Below are 18,186 nucleotides of genomic sequence, written 5' to 3'. Positions count from 1 at the left end.
GATTAGTGGTAGACTTTCGCCAGCTCAACAAAAAAATTACACCAGATAAATTTCCCCTTCCAAGAATAGATGAAATACTCGATCATTTAGGAAGAGCCAAATACTTTACTACTCTAGACCTAATGTCAGGTTTCCACCAAATAGAACTTGACGAAAATTCCAAAAAACTAACAGCATTCTCTACTTCAAACGGTCATTTCGAATTCAATAGACTACCTTTCGGATTAAATATTTCCCCAAACAGCTTCCAAAGAATGATGACAATTGCACTCAGCGGCTTACCACCAGAGTGTGCTTTCCTTTACATTGACGACATTATAGTAGTCGGATGTTCCATAAATCATCATTTAAGTAATTTGGAAAAAGTTTTTAAACAACTCCAAAAATATAATTTGAAACTTAACCCCGCAAAATGCTCATTCTTTAGACCAGATGTCACATACCTAGGTCATAATATATCCGCATCTGGCATCCAACCAGATAAATCAAAATTTTCAGTCATATTAAATTACCCTACACCAAACACATCGGATGAAGTCCGTCGATTCGTTGCTTTTTGCAACTATTATAGAAGATTTATTAAAAATTTTGCCCAAATTGCGCATCCCTTAAACAAACTCCTTCGAAAAAAATGCAGTCTTCGATTGGAGCTCTGAATGTCAGCAAGCATTCAATTCTTTAAAATCAGCACTGATTTCTCCCACAATTTTACAATTTCCCGATTTTAAAAAAGAATTCACACTAATAACCGATGCATCAAAGACTGCCTGTGGCGCAGTATTGGCCCAAGATTGCGATGGAATCGAATTACCGATCGCTTACGCAAGTAAAGCCTTCACCAAAGGTGAAGCAAATAAATCAACAATTGAACAGGAACTTACTGCCATTCATTGGGCAATAACATTCTTTAGACCATACTTATACGGAAGAAAATTCACGGTAAAAACAGACCACAGACCGCTTGTTTACCTTTTTTCAATGAAGAATCCATCTTCCAAATTAACACGAATGAGACTAGATTTAGAGGAATTTAATTTTGACGTACAATATGTACAAGGAAAACTAAACGTAACTGCCGACGCATTATCACGAATAGCAATTGATTCTGAAACTTTGAAAACAATAAACGTCCTAGCCGTTCAAACGAGAGCAATGACAAGAAAAGAACAAAATATGAATCAGACGGAATACGAACATTTGAATAATAACACTGTACTCGATGTCAATGAGCCTGATCAACTCAAAGTATACGAGGCAGTTGAACCAACCGAATGGGAAAAACTACCCAAACTTCAATGCGGACGCGCACTCGAAGATAATGAAAACGCTAGCGAGAATGAATTTAATAATATGAAATGCGCAATTAAAAATAAAACAGGATTCAAAGAATTAATGTCGACAAATACAAAAATTGCAAGCAACTCGAAAGAGACCTTAGGGAATCTATTACAGAAAGTTGAAAATATGGCCAAAAAATTAAGAATAAGCGCGATAGCTCTAGCGTTATCAAGCGTGATATTCCAATTATGCAGCGTTCAATTCTTCAAGAAGACTTGTAACGACTCGCTAAAAGACTTGCAAATAGTGCTCTACACACCCAAGCGTGTGATAGAAAGCCAAGAAGAAAAATTAAAAATCCTGAAAAATTATCATGATGCACCAATTGGAGGACATATAGGTGCCAATCGATTATATAAAAAGCTCAGTAGACTCTATTCCTGGAGCAAAATGAAATCAGAAATTTATGAATATGTTAGAAATTGTATACAATGCAAACAAAATAAACACAAAACCCCGACCAAGGAAAACTTTATAAAAATACCCACCCCAGAAAAACCTTTTGATTGTGTATCTATTGACACTATCGGACCTTTTAACAAATCTAATTCAGGAAATAGATATGCATTAACTATCCAATGTAACCTCTCCAAATACGTAATAATAAAACCAACCCCAGACAAACAAGCATCTACAATAGCGAGAGCATTTATAGAAAATTGCATTCTCGTATACGGTACTCCGTCAATTGTTCAAACTGATCAAGGAACCGAATACAAGAATGAATTATTTGACAATATTTCAAAATTACTCCAAATTCAACAAAAATTTTCTACCCCCTATCACCCGCAATCAATCGGAAGTTTAGAAAGAAACCATCGTTGTCTTAATGAATACGTGAGACAATTCATCAACCCATCGCAGAGCGACTGGGATGATTGGTTGCCTTACTACGCATTCTGTTACAACACCACTCCGCATACAGATTTTTCATACACACCTTTTGAATTAGTTTTCGGCAGAAACGCAACACTGCCATACAACCTAAAATCACACATTGAACCCGTATACAATATCGAGCAATATCATAAAGAATTACAATTCAAACTCAAAACGGCAACAAAATCAGCAAAAGAAATAATTGACAGAATCAAACAAAAGCGTCGTGAAGATCAGCAGAAAGATACAAACCCAATACAAATACATGAGAATGATTTAGTTATGATGACTAACGAAAACAGAAGAAAACTAGACAAGGTATATCAAGGACCATACAAGGTCATATCAATAAATCACCCAAACGCGACATTATTAGATGAGAAAACCCAAAACACTCATACTGTACATAAAAATAGATTAATTACTTATAATTCCCTCCTCCGTTAGGGGGAAGGGGGTATTAGAAATTTGGTACGTATCAGAGATTAAGTTCATTTTTACTCAATTATTTCCCAATTATAATTATTATTAAAATCATCACTGTTATTATCATCATAATTATCGACAATCATTAAATACAAATATTATACAATAAGCATCACAGAACAAATTAAAACTATTATAAATTAAATACACTATATAATTAAATTTACGAATTTATCACAACCTGTAAATATAGTTAGATAACCATATGTAAGAGGAGAAGCTATAACACCCAATAATAATGAATATAATAATAATAAATGATTCCACCCGGTTACATCATTCTCCCAAAGAGGGATGGTGTAGCGGGATAACCTATTACCATTATCCTTTCCCACTTGTCATAAAATCCCAACGATCCTATTCCCACAAATTCATTCCCACGCCATAAATTATCGTCATACATGTTTGTAGGCCAAATGCATTTTTATGTCACAAGCTCACAGCTGCATACGATAATATTAAATAACAACCACTCACCCTTGCAGCGTAACATTATGCAGAACTAACCCACTTCAACCAAGTGTGAAATGACAACACACAGAAACAACCACTACCCTTTTGTTCTCCGTATTGACCCGTTCGAACCAATCGAACGCGCTCACATATTTCCTTGCTGGCTCCTCCTCCTCTAGAATAGAAGCTACCTTGTGTAGAGTTTTAGTTTAAGCATTATAAAAAGTACATGTCGAATGCAAGCAACAGGTCTTTTACATTTCCAACCAATCAAGTTAACAAGTGTCGAATGCACGCGAGGACGGAACTAAGAATATAGTGATATTTATATTAGTGGAATGTGCCTGAGTTCTTTCATTCCGAAAATATATCACAAGTGCCCCAAAGTGATAGAAATTGTATACTACATCGGGTTGAACCTCCACAAGTTTCGAGACCAGTGGACGGGACTTCCCCTTCCTGAAACGCACGCGCACGCAGTGGTGTAGTCACATTTCCCACGATCTTCCTCTTCAGCATCCTTTGGAGCTTCTTGTCGCTCAGGGTCGTCGGTCGTCCGGAACCGGGCTTTTTTTCGATGCTCTGATTGTTGTCCAATAGTGCCAAGATGTTGTAGATGCTGGAACGGCCGTATCCGGCCAAAAAATAAATCGAGAATCCCTGGTCTAGTATGTAGTGGTATGAGCAAATGAGCATTGCCTGACTCCAAGAAAAGCCACCAAATCCGGAATGCCACTATGAGCGGCTTTGTCCAGTCTTGATGGTAGGTCGTAAAACAACAGTATCTAGATGGCCTTACTGTAAAAAATGGAATTGGTCGCAGACTCTGCAATTCGCATCACAAACAAAATACAAGCAACGAACGATACACAAGAAAAAAGTGGATCCAACCATGCTGTAAAGATATTGAGCAAAAATAAATAAAGAAAGAAACCCTCGGAATAGCATATTCGTTTCCCTTGGGTCTGTACATCCCTATAGATCTTAAATTATACCCATAGACATATAGAAAAACATTGTGTTGATAACAGCAAGAACTCGTTTGAGCCGAGCTCCCGATAGTTAGCCTCCTTTCATTTATCGATTTGTTTCTGGGCTCGGACAAGATAAAATGCCAACTTTGAGAAAGTTTACACGTATACATGTGTTGGGCTTCGCAGTCGCAGTGGTCAACACCGTTTTCATAGTTGTGACTGACAGTTTCAAACAAAGTCGTCGTCAAGCAATCGAATCGATGTTATCGTGATATTGAAATGAATGCATCTAAATTTCAAATAGTATTTTATATGGACGATTTGTCCATACGGGATTTGTTATCGAAATTTATACGAAAGAAACTAAATATATGCTCAATATTAGCACTATCCATCCATAAATCTACTACCCATTCTACAACTTTGAACAATATTATAAGTAAATGCTCAAACAACAGCAAAAGGTGACGGCGCCAGTGGTTGTATGGTTAGCGTAACAGCCTCACAATCCGATCGGCCTGGGTTCAATCCCAGCTGGCGTCGTTGGGATTTTCTGAGGCGAAAAATCTCTGGTTACGTCTTCCTTCGGAGCGGAAGTAAAAGAAGTTGGCCCGGCTCATGAGTTGTTGAGTCTGATAGGTAGGAACAGGTGGAGTCGCCTCCCTGATGTCGGTGATTGGCACTAAAGTGGCGGAAATAGGCCGACGAAAAATAAGCGAAGATAAAAAAAAAAAAAAAAAAAAAACAGCAAAAGGAGCCGAAAAGATTATTATTTTAGTCAAACAATAACTTTGAATCCTAATCGGACAGCATTTCAGCCCAAACATCACATAGACACGGTAGTTTTAGTTTTTTCATCGGTTCTAGGATAATGGCACACAGTCTATACATACCATCCGAAGTAGATTTGTACACCGTCCGAAACGATTTATCCAATCCAGCTGCATTCGGTCCACCATCGAATGCGATTTCCGTTGAGAATCCTGGCTCTTTGTTAAACACACTTTCCGCAAGTAAATTAGAGCAATCGCCAGCTGTCGCAGTTGCCGCGGCTGCTGTCGCCGCCTTGACACGATTGGTCATTGTCACGTCGTAATCGCGGATCAACTCATCAATGTTCTTTAGTGAACTATTGTCCAACAGTTTAGCTGAATTGTGATGGTGTGACTTTTTGTTGACCATCTTGTTAAGCGCGTCGTTGGAGATGGTGCGCAGCTTGGTTGGGTTGTACTTGAGTAGCTCGATTATATCATGCAGCGAGGCGGATGAAAGTTGATGTTGCGATTGGCTGTAACCAACGCGACTGCTTCCCGTGGGATCAGCATCCATGCGGTTGAGGATGCCGTTGGAGTGAAACGATAATGAGCGTTCGAGCCTGCTCGAATCGTGCACCGTCATATCGTGGGCGGATACGTTTAAATTTTTAGCACTGATGGTTTTGAAGGAACGATTGCGCTGGAGATTCTCACGGATCTGTGAGTGACGGTCCAGCTCCGCCTGCCGAGTGATGGCATTGTGGAAGTTGATCTGGGGAAGGAACGGCTCCCGGGTTGCTGTTGCAATGGTGGCCGCCTGTGGAAAAGAACGCGAGCTGTGGGGAATCGCCGAACCGATCGGACCAGCCGAATAAGTGGGACGAGCGATGGGTGTTTTTTCCTCCTTGATCACCATTTCAGTTTCCGGTACCTGTAGAGCAGAGCTGCTCATTTTCTTCTTCTTCATGTTCAGTTTTGACTTTATTTGATTGAGTTTCTGAAATTAATCAAACCGGAAACAATAGCATAATGCGATGTCGAAAAAATGAAATGGAAATCAATACTAACCTCTGTGGTAATTTTATCATCACGAACTTTTCGCACACGTTCTAAATCCTCACTATCGGCTTCGTCACCGGTCTGACTACCAATGATCTTCGAAATCGATCCCTTGATGCTGTCTGAAGCTTTCTCTGCGCGAACCTTCATCAACCGGTGTATGTTCTTTTTGTTGACTAGCAGTTTCAATCCGGGAGTCTTCAAGTTGGCTGCATCTTGTCTGTAAAGCAGAAGGTAAAAAACATTTTTAGGTTTCTAGTGATTCAAGGGAACTAATAAAGAAAAATACTATCAAAACACAACTGAATTCTCTCGAAAACAATCTACATCCGTCGCCAATAATAACAAGGAATCGAAAAACGCCGACGTCACAAAAACAGCATTCCATTGATTCCATTTGGCTTGCCCCACCTAGACATGCAATGCGCTCCGCATTCCACATACTGTCGAGGGCAGGGTGCAAAGCAGATTCATGTGGAAATAACAGCGATGATGACTCGGCCGGAATAATTCGCAAAAAAACATCCCTCTCTCGCAGAGGCAGAAACACAATAAAATCAATTAACAGATCACGTAAGCAACGTACGGAAGGAATATGGCATTGCAGCAGCTCTCGGAACCCGCATACAACCAACCGACCACAGTTTACAGGCGCACAAATGAACCGCTGACGTCGTGTCACTTATCTCGTATGGAATCTCTAAGCGCATATTATGGACGAAGGCAATTTGAGTTGAAAATTGGAATTGTTCGAAGCGCCTCGCCACACAGCTGTGAGGAGGGATAGATAGAAATAGTTTACTCTATCCTCTATATGCGAACAGACAGACGTAAAACTATTCGGGAGCGGGGCTGTAACAAGATTGCTTATAATGCTATTTCCGAGAATAAGCGATAGTGAAAAATCATGTCAGTGTGAGGTGATGAATGAAGGAAGGAATTGTGCAGCTATTTATAGAGGAGCGAATGAAGCCTGGCTAGACTGAGCCGTACAGGAAATCACCGTAATGGGATATCAATATAGATCACTCAGCATCGATTGGCAGGAGAAATGGGGTGTGCTTTGGAAAAGGCCCGCAAAAGTGCGATGTACTGTAGCTATGTGTGACGAACGATAAATGAGGTCGAACGCTTTCAAAAGTTGGAAATATTTTGTTACCTTCCGCTAGCCTCTGGAGATAATTTCTATTTTTAAATGTAATCAAATTCATGTTTCGTGACTTAATAATCGACCGTTCATATGATGATGTTGTGAAAAGCCCAATCGAGATAGACGCCATTCCAAAGAACCGAGGCAGTGTAATAAAGGGATTCCGTCTCGGCCAGATCTCATTTTCAAGCTTGTGAAAAAGTTTGCAATCTTTCTACGGATCCATCAGTATCTATCTGGGTTGATTACATCTGGATCCGGACCGAAAGATATCTAAAAGATTTTGACACTAAGGTCGAAGACATAGTAAACGCGATGCGATGTAAAGCGATTAATTGAAGCTCATCGCGTGCTATGACATACTGATCGCTTTAGATCGTGCGTAAAGCTAGAGTCAAAATGGCAAACCGATAATGCAAATTGTCCTTCTTGGTCATAAATAATGCGTCTGCATATTTTGAGCCAAATCAAAAAATACAAAAATAAAATTTATGAAAAAAATCGTCATTTGCGGCGGAACAGCTCGTTAGTTGGTTTATACTAAGATTCATTTTGACATCGTACACATACTTACACCTTCATCAAAACTCTGCAAATTTGAAAAAAATCAATAGCTGCACAATTAAACCAGTGAAACTCTTGATATGATTCTTCTGCGTCTTCTTCAGAGGTTCAATTTAAACCGGTTTCTTTCAATGAATGAGTAATTGTATCCTCCTATTTGTTTCAGCCCATTGTATTGGCCAAATGTCCAGAACAAATTAGGAGGCCATTAGCAAGAGATTAAAGAAGGTAGTACCAATTCCCAGTGTATATGGGTTTGTTTTTTTTTTGCGAACATCTCATCTCTTTTTTGTTGCATAAATAAATTACTCGATATAACATTTTTCCTGGCTAAGCAAAGTCTTGCTTTTCAAAGACACAAGGAAAATGAATTTTCGTCACTTAGTCGTGGTACACAAATTACGTTACGTTAAAAATGCGGTTGCCCCAATGAGGTATATATGAGGTGGAGCAGTAGCAGAGTATATTTGGATTGGTGAACAAAATATGGTGTCGTCATTATTTGCATCGAATATGCAATGTATATGGGAGAAACAAAACAATGTTTGAATAACTCACGGTTTCATGATATTATGAGCCAAATTGCTTATGAAATCTTGTAACTGATCGTTTTTTAACACTTCCGCACGATTCGTAAAAAAATATTCGCTTGGCGCCGGCAGCGCTAATTCGGATTACTTGGCTTGTCGCCGCCCGTTCTTGACATTATCGGGAAATTATAAATTGTTATGTTTTACTAATCTCATAGTTAGTTTTCATAAGTTCTCAACCCTGTTCTCCACTTTCATACGTAAATATTACAAACCTGTCCATACTCCCCCACTAGATGTCCATACGAGTAATCATCGAAAAAATGTTCTACTTTTCGGTCTGTTTTTATTTTAGTAAAACATTCGGTCGATTAATTCGGAAAACAGTATATTGTTGCCTCAAACTGGCTCTACATTACAAAGTACGCTACAGAAGACGATTCGCTTGCTTTCATTTGAAAGATGAAAGAATTTAGTACAGGATATAGTAGTGGAACATCTAAATTAGTGGATTCTAATAACATTTTGGAAGCGAAAAACAAAAAAAGTTAATATTTTTTAATATGTTATTGTTAATTTCATCCTAAGAATTTATATTAAACCTGAACGTTTCTATCAATGAAATTTAAGCTTTCTAACCGTTCTACAATTTGTTCTTTGACACCCAACTTCTATCTTTCTTAATTTGGCTGCAATATCGATATAAACAATTCCAGGTGAAAATTCAAGCAAAATCTTCAAAAATCACGATTTTGACCCCGCTGTACATGTAATAGCCACTTAAATTACACCTTAACGTTGAAAGGTTACATTTCTTCTTGAAATAAGTCATATTTGAAATATAAAAAAAATCCAAACTGTATATAATCGAGTCCGAAATTGTATATAATCGAATCCGACCTGTAATGGTTTCAATTTTTGTGTACATTTTGGAATAGAATGTGGTTTCGGATTCTACATTATCTCAGCTAACCCGTTTAAAGGATACAAGTTCATACAGGTAACGGTTTTTCTTCAGGGCTTCTATTTGATGTTTCAAAGAAGAAAAACGTACAGATTTTGAACTATGAAAAAACTCAATTCAAATGCAATTACTACACACAATCACGGTCCTATGTCAAGATCTCGTCTGTGCCCCTAGACTCAGACCCATCAACTTTTTCATTCGAATGCTACATATTTTAACCACCATTCACAAATTATGGAACGTTGAAATGGCCAAATTTTGAGCCGATCTCCTTCCATACAGAGGCGACGCGTGACCAACTAAGCTACCTGTTCAATTTCATTTGCAACATTAAATCAACAGTATTGCGATGACAGATTTTAACATTTTTATTTCTCAACATTTATATATACAGTAAAACCAATTTTTGTGCGGTTTTTTATGCGATTTTTTTGGTGCGACTTTTTTGTGCGGTATTTGAAAGAAAATGAAGTATTCGCTCATTTTTTACTATCTTTGATATGTATTCTATCGCTCTACATAGGGACTGTGTCAGTTGATTCCCATTCTCATGTTTTGTTTTGTTTGTTTTAAGGTGTCAGTAGGAGCTTATTTACATGTGCAAAGAGTTGATTTTATGATCTGCGCAAGTGAGTAGGCCGCTTATGAAAGTGAAAAAGGAAATCGAATGTTGATCACAAATGGAATCATTAGGATTTGGGTTATTTTCTCGGCAATTTTTTTGTGATTCAACAAAGCGACGAATTTGTATTCATCTAGTTCCTTAAATCGTTTCGTCATTTCGTCAATAATTTTGTCTGTAATCGATTCATATAAACGAAGACAATTGATGACGTTACTGTCAATCATAGTTGAATATATCCAGTGAATAACCAATGTTTGCACACCAGATTTATCTCCGGACATTACAGTAGCGCCATCATAGCTCTGGGCCACAATTTTGTCAGCATTAACACCAAAGTACGCATCTATTTCATCCACATTCCGGCCAATGCAGCGGAGGTTTTGAAATGTAAGCAATGATGATGATGATGATGGATTAAAGAGACTTTAAACTCTGGGAGTTCGTTCGTCTCTATAACGTAAGCAGACATACATGTACTATATGTACCGGGTTCAAGTTGTCGAATGAACAAAATCGATAAAAACGCCCGAATTAACCACACATCAACAGAATAACACCACATCCACAGAAATCATGAATGAATTAGTTCGTTCTTTTATTTGTATCATGCTCGATCGGGGTGTTTGGTGCTGTGTACTCTCGCGGTCTCGTGCCCTCTCTCAAATTTTAATGACGTCAGGAATAGGAAGAGAAACAGAAAGGGAAACGATGACAACTACGAACAAACACTGAAGAATAGTGGTGTGTATTTTCCATCGTTTGCATCGGTTTTGTTCAGCATAAATATTGAACCGAAAACGTCGTTTTTACGCAAGGCGGCGCATTAGTAGTAGTGATCGTTTCATACGTAGTTGACTGTGTTTGCCCTGTGTTTGAATGACGGCGGGTTCAGATGAATGGTTTGAACCTGGTAGTCATTACTGCTTATTTCGTAGCGTTAAAGCTGTGTTGCGCGCGGGTTGGGGTTTATTGAAATGTAATTATCAGATTATATTCTATACGGTGGGTTTGAGTACCACCAAAATAGAAAACATAATAAGGATATTCGGGATAACATGGAAATCACAAAAAAAATACCTTCGATAATTCCTCATACATGTTACAAGTGTGAAATAATATACATTTTATTCTCAGATTGTCTACCTGTCCTATGAACTGTTTGAACAAGGCGTCTCTTGCTTCCATACGCACATTTTATATAGATATGTTTTAAAAATTTATAAAGGTGAGATGGACCTATATTACCATTGCAGTGATACGTAATAAATGGAAATGTACAAGAATTATGTAACGTTCAAGGAATAATGGGACATGAAAGCATGACAAGCTATGCATATACTTTTAAAGGACCAAAATGTATAACCTGAAGAGCAGTGAGGGGTTTATTTACTTAACCAACCGCAAGATTTTTGAATTGGTAAGTATATTGTATGAATAAGATGGATGTAAGAAATCGAAAGAATTAGGCAATTAAATTTTAACATCATAAACGATCGAAAGGACAGACGGAAAACACTTTACGATAAGAGCGAACCGTGTGTACGATCGAAAAATAACAACCTATCGGGAGCGGTGCAATAAAACCCAGTGCAATAAAATAACGAAAAGGAAAGGGACCAAAAAGATCGCTCACATCTCCTATCGTGCTTAGCCCTTAGAATGCAATATGAGTGAAAGATAAGCTTTAGCCAGGAGTTGCATGTGGTGAAATACAGATAAGTGATAAGTAAAGGACTTATATGCAAAGGAGTATCAACGTGCATAGTTTTCTCTTTCTTTCAGGTGAAGGTGGAAGCTAGCCACAAATGGCTGCCACAATGGCGCTCATTTCATTCATCTCCCTCCCTCACCTCTCGCCCGAAAATCAATAATTTTGCGAAACAGTGTGAAGAAAATGATCGTTTTCGCACACTTCCCATCAAATAATATCAACCAAATTCTAATCGATTACTTACAAGATGTTGAATTTTCATCTGCTGTCGCACTGTATAGTGAAAAACGTCGGAAAACTCTAGCAAGTGCTCTGAAAGTTAAATTTTCGTTTTTCAATCTTCGGCATTGGTTTTGTTTGTATTGGTGAAAGCATCGTTATTTTTCCGACAACGTCATCGAAACAGCTATAAAAACCACTCAATAAAATGTTATTTGTGAGTCATAGCGTTTCATGTCATGAAAATCAATAGAATGAAATTGTGTTGATATCAATACAATTATTATTTTTACGTTTAATGGGTCTATAATGTATGTTTTAGCAACTTTAACATTGGGTAAGAAAATTGTATCGCAGAGCTCGGAACACTGCCATGGCTGCCTATGCTCTCAAAAACAGTAAACGGAAAAGTATTACATTCAATCAAAATTAAGGCTCTCCAACGTGAATATGTGAAAACAATACGATCAACGAAGGAAAATATTAAGGAATTATCAACATCGAGTTACTATGCGGAAGAACCAAATTAATACCAAAAGACCCCCAATTCGCATGTGTTATAAATTTGCTCATGTTACGCTCGCGTATAATCAGAATTTTGCTTCATATGCAAATGCACCTTCTATATATATTTATATTTGCAATTGTTCATCGGAACATATCGTTCATACATTTAACTTTAGTATTGAATTGTTATTTTTTTTCAAATGTATTCAAAGACTCGTGTCAATGAAGCGCCACACAGTCTGATAAGTAAATTGATCTATTTACGTGTGCTTTGCTCTTCTCTCACAAACACTATTACCCCATTTTTACTCGTGGGTTTACCTATACTACTACAATGGCTAGCTTCCACCTTCGCCTTCACATGTTAGATTTGAATTTAGGCTAGAATTAGAATAGGATAAAAATTGTATAAAAACCCAAGGTTCTCTGAATAAAGTAAGTAGTCTTTGAATTGGTGTCGTACGATTAAATCCGAAACTTCCTATTGAATCGACTGACGAGAGTTCTTCAGATTCAAGTTTTCCAACGTCCGCAGCAATCGTTGTATAATTTGCGCTCGGAGTCCGTGAAGATCTTGTACTCGTTGATCCTCCCGCTTAGTTGATATGTAATAGATTGATTCTGCTCCCGTTCGTTGCTCGTTCCGTACGGAATTAGTGCGAAAGCAGTCAGTTCAATTTGTTGAAAGGAATAACACTGGTTAGCTTCCGTTCGTGGCTCGTTCCGTAGGGAATTAGTGCGAAGGCAGTCAATTCAGTTTGTTCCAGGAACAAGGGTAATTCACTCGACACTTTTTCTTACTTCAACCCAGTAAAGTGCCAATCCAGATTCGCAAGGCTGATTCCTTCGCATCAACCGAGTTTGCGTATTGGGCATTTTTTACAATGGAGATAATTTTTTTCAAGAAATTTGACGATGGTATCACTTCATTCTGCAAAAGGGATCTCTTGCCCAAAATAGTTTGAGAATCCCTGTCATAGACAAAGAGAATGCAGAGTTTAAACTTTTGAAGGATTCAAAAATTGTTGAAAGATTACACAATCCCACAGCAGAAGACGAATTGACCTATATGATGCATTCAGTCTACCGGAAGATGACACTTTAAATATAACAGATCCTGTTGACCATGAGGATTCTGATAAATCGGCGTTGAATTCTATTGACGTTATGATCAGATATGCTGAAGAACCCTTCATTCTCAATTTTCATTTCGTGAGATGAGATCGGATATCTTGGAGAAAGTATCAGATAGAAATTTATTTTGAGACAGTTTTTATTAGAGAATTTTCACTATATTGAATCATTAAAAATTTATCGATTTGAATGTAACGAGACATGTTTAACGCAAATAAATACAAGTCAAAATTTCCACTCTTCATAGTTTTTTTTATTACATATCACTAGCTGGCCCGGCAAACGTTATTCTGCCATAAAAATTATTCCTAGAGAATATATTTGTTTGGTTAAAAAAACGAATATTTTTTTTAGAGACTTTGTATGTTATGTTTCAGATCTGTAAAATTAATCTGATTGATAATTTTTACTGCGAAATTGTCGATTTTTTTCGAATTTTCCTATTCATCCTCAATATCCTCTAAATAATTAAAATAAAGTAAAATCCATCATTATATTCACAATAACGACACATTAATCTCAATGTCGTCAAAATTGAAACCAATTGAAGATATTACCTTCTATTGGACAAACTTATCATTGTAGTAAAAACGCCCAATCATTTATTTCGATCTCACTTTCCACTGCAGCACAATTGCGTTACTAATTTTTTCGATTTTCATCTTGAATATTCTCCAAAGTATTGCATCATTCAAATTTGAGTGAAGACAAACTCAACGATATATAGACGACATCAATCTGATCAGCCTGTGATGATGAGTTATACGTCCGTGGGAAATACCTTGTTTTATATATGAAGACTAGCTGACCCGGCAAACTTCGTCTCGCCCGAAATTTATTTTTCGTTATCACATCCACGTTTTCTTATTAAGTGCACGTTAATGGGTCCAATCGCAAAACTGTTCATTGATTGATCTTTTAATCTACCCTTAAAATTACCTTTTACTCTAAAATTCTTAGAACTTCCACCAAAACTCATTATAAAGTCAGATTATTTTCAGACATAATTTTCGTTCAATATTTTTCGGCGATCCATTTTTATTTATATATATATATATATATATATATATATATATATATATATATATATATATATATATATATATATATATGTATATATACGTTACACCACAACCGACCGACCAAGGCGTCCCAGAAGTCAAGACGTCAGCAAAAGCCCAGCCGAGACCCATAGCAACAGACAGAGGCGTCAAAGTTACACCGCGCGTGTAAACCAACATTTGCCGACGCCGCGGAAATCAATCGAACGACGCGAACAAAGGTTCGATCAGGTTCGAACCACCGACGGAAATAATGAGATCAGCAGATGTAGTCTATTTAAGCCTTGTAATACGACTATAGAATTCAGTCTTGAGCGTAGCCGAGTTGAATACGGGCATAAAGGTTTATGAACCGAATGTAAAGTGTTATAAACGAATAAAAAGGGTAATTAGAAATTAAATAAAAGTTTTTTTTAAACCGCGAGTTAAGTCACGGCATTATTGGCGCAGTCATTGGCCAAGTGGTACAACGAAGTGAGTAGTGTTTATAGAGCGGATATCTGGAAGCACCGCCACCGAGTTAAAGAGGAGAAGTTTACATCTACTGAAGAAACCAAACGAACAAGCGAGAGGACCCCCTGAGCGAAAATCAAGGACTCGCTGCCGTTAGGAAAACTAATCCCGCCACCTGGAACGAACGATCTACGAGGAAACCGATTCAACCTACCCAGACTCCAGGAGATGAAAGCAGTAATCTTCCTGTAAGTAAACACGAACAATTATCTAAACCTAACACAACAAAATACTAATTCAGAAGTGCGAGCCCCCACCAGTGGTAAGCGGACACTTGATATATCACAAAGTGAATAACTAATTCATTAACAAGTGAAGTGTAGAACAACACATTTTCTCGCGCGTATAAAGTACGTAAGATTTTTTTTAAAAGAACAAACTCTTTTGAAAAAACAAATTTATTAAAATGGCCGAGCGGGAGCAAATGATTTCTCCGGAACTTCTGGCCCCGGAATTGGATGATCATGCACCAATTCCGCAACAAGAAATAACAATTCAAGGGTTACTCCAACACATAAGGAGCCTAACTCACAATCAGAACGAACTGATTGGGCAATTGAGAACACTTAAAGCAAAAGCGGAGGATCCGTTTATGCAGTTTAGAACTCCGGATCCTATTAAGAATTTACCAACATTCTCCGGAAACAAACGGGAAACAAACGCATGGCTTGAAGACGCCGAAAACACCCTGCATCTTTTTGAAAGATACAGAGATGATCCGGTCTACAGCCAATTGGTCAGAGCGGTAAAGAATAAAATCGTGGGAGAGGCCAAAGAAATTTTGATTGCTGCCGGCAACCCGAACAGTTGGGCAGAAATCAAAGAAATTATTCTAAATTCATACGGCGATAGGAGAGATTTGACATCTCATATCCAATCGTTGTCAGGGTGTCGACTCAAAATCCGAAAATAAATACCCTGACATTCCCTGATTTTCCAGCAATTTTTCAGAAAAATTCCAGATATAGACTAGTAATTAAATTCTCTAAAAGTACTTTAGCTGTAGCTCCTAAAACATTTAGATAGCTTAAACAATGAAATTTGTGAACGGTTGTCGATATTTTACAATAAATGGATTGTTTGTGATTTTTAATTGAGTTTAACGACGACTGATAAGGGTTCTAAAAGATTAAAAAAATGGATTTACTAATACAGTTCAAAGTTATCTTGAAGGAGTCTCAAATAGTAGTACAGAATGAGACATTTTCATTTTGATTTGGATCAATTTCATGAAACTGTTACGATTTTAACGATGTTTTATCTCGTAATCTATTGGCTTCCTTCTGTACGTTTTCCAAAATATTCCCCGTTTTACCTCCAGAGATTCCACTGTTGTTTCCCGTAGCCGTTTTATTAACTTTGATTCATATGATAAGGAAAGCAACATCTTTATTGATGCAATCCTTCCAAAGTGAAGTATATCATCAAAAACTTTTCGCATATCACAACCGTTTCCTCCCACATATTTTCATAAAAACATTTGCATGGAAAAGCCCTCTCAACGTTGGGGTTTGTAATGAGAGACAGAAGACCGTTCTGGGTAAGACTTCCGTAAACCTGTCCATTTCAAAAATGGTTCAGTCGTTCATTTTTCGGATCATAGTGAGCAAACTTGTTTATGTTGCTAGCAATATTATTTCAATGATAAATCTGTTGTAGCTCCACTGATATGATCAAAATCCGTAAAATATCAAAAAGTCAATAGTCAAAAGCTTCTCGAATCGTTTTCCCTCCATTTTTTATCGGCATCAATGATGGAAAGATCAAGAATACATCAACGCAGTGCTTCGCATCTCAGACGAAATTTCAAGATTTGTCAGTCGCTTTTTTTTCTCTTCATTTTGAAAAACCAGTTGCAGCTCGCGTAACATGACCAATTCAAGTTTATACCGTCCATCGACACAAACTGAAGTTTGTTCAAATATATAATTCCCATGCTGCAAGTCCTGATGCTTGAGCATGTCCCAAGAACATTGACGTCATGTAAATATTTACCAAACCCTTCTCATTTTCATCCCAAAATCTGACATACAGATCCATCTGTATCCTCTTTGTAGTCTTGTTCAAAGACTCGCCGAAACCAAAGGCAATGTATAGCTTACATAGTTTCATCGAACCAAAAATAGTCATAAAGTTCATTTTATCATGCCCTAGTTAGACCTTCTCAGTTTCCTGGTTGTCATGAAACATTCTTCTCAATACAATAATGTATCTTTCAGCAGGGTGGAGTGATTTGTGTTACAAAACTGTTTCCAGGCACCACAGGAACTCAGCTTTCATAGTATGATTTTCAAGCATTAATTTATCGATAGTATTCGAAAAAGAAAAGGATGGGAATTGTTTGAAGCTGAACGGCAAATACTGATGCCGAAAATGTCAGTAAAACATCGCGAATGTGGAAGCCGTTTACTTTTGCGCTGTTTACTCTTCGGAAGGACTAAGTTCATCTACAGGCAAAAGTAAACAACATATACTGAAAAACCTAGAGAGTCAAACTAGTCAAACACATTTTTTTTTGGTACCATTAACTTTCTAATAATCAAAATTAATCAATAATCAAAATTATAATTGACGGAATTTCACTTTTTCCAGATTGGTGATGAAATTCCCTGATATTCCCTGACTTTCCCTGACATTGTTTGAATTCCCTGATATTCCCTGATTTTCAAGGATTTTCAAGGTAGTCGACACCCTGAAATTGTTTTATATAAACCAAGGAAAAATATCCATCACTGAATACTACAACCGAATCAAAACCATAGACACTGCTATTAAATCCACAGCAGCGACAATGGATGATTATAACAACTCTACAAGAGCAATAAATAATCTAGTGAGCCTTATGACTCTCACTAGATTCATAGATGGGCTCACAGAGGAATTGTCTATGCACGTGCGAAGCTACAGACCTAAAAGTCTGGAGGAAGCGTATGCAATCACCATACAATATGCCAACGCTGCATATAGGCAGAAGTTAAACCAAAAACCATCTGACACAAATAAAAATATCAGATCCAACAATAGTAACGGTTCACATAATTCGAAACCGTCTCCCAACCCCAATAGTAATGGCAATCACTTTAACGCGAAGCCATCCACCTCAAATTCTAACAATAACTTGCATAATCAAAAACCATACGGGTCTGCGAAATTCAAAGCTAGAGCTCCACCGCCAGATGACGATGTCTCGATGAGGACAGCGAAATCGCGGGCAGAGGTTAACAGCCACGAAACAGCAGAACACAGCAAAAATCATCAAAC

The 18,186-nt window shown here is 37.6% G+C and overlaps 1 protein-coding gene across 3 annotated transcripts in view; it reads right to left on the bottom strand.

Moving 5' to 3' along the window:
- The window catches only part of LOC129775250 (uncharacterized), a 41,892-nt gene that overhangs the window by 13,629 nt on the left and 10,077 nt on the right, over nt 1-18,186 (bottom strand). The window contains exons 1-3 of one of the 3 annotated variants that reach the window (XM_055779733.1): nt 6,356-6,454; nt 5,954-6,164; nt 5,024-5,882 (exon numbers count right to left, since the gene is read on the bottom strand). In XM_055779733.1, coding sequence (XP_055635708.1) covers nt 5,024-5,882; nt 5,954-6,164; nt 6,356-6,363 — 1,078 coding nt within the window. In that variant the 5' untranslated portion in view covers nt 6,364-6,454. Of the gene's footprint in view, nt 1-5,023; nt 5,883-5,953; nt 6,165-6,233; nt 6,455-18,186 lie in introns of those variants that run through there. The other 2 variants (XM_055779734.1, XM_055779732.1) reach the window with 2 other exon arrangements.

Source organism: Toxorhynchites rutilus, chromosome 3 (assembly GCF_029784135.1).
Source record: "Toxorhynchites rutilus septentrionalis strain SRP chromosome 3, ASM2978413v1, whole genome shotgun sequence".
In the NCBI taxonomy this organism is placed as follows: Eukaryota; Metazoa; Arthropoda; class Insecta; order Diptera; family Culicidae; genus Toxorhynchites; species Toxorhynchites rutilus.
This window is presented reverse-complemented; position numbering and strand designations above follow the sequence as displayed.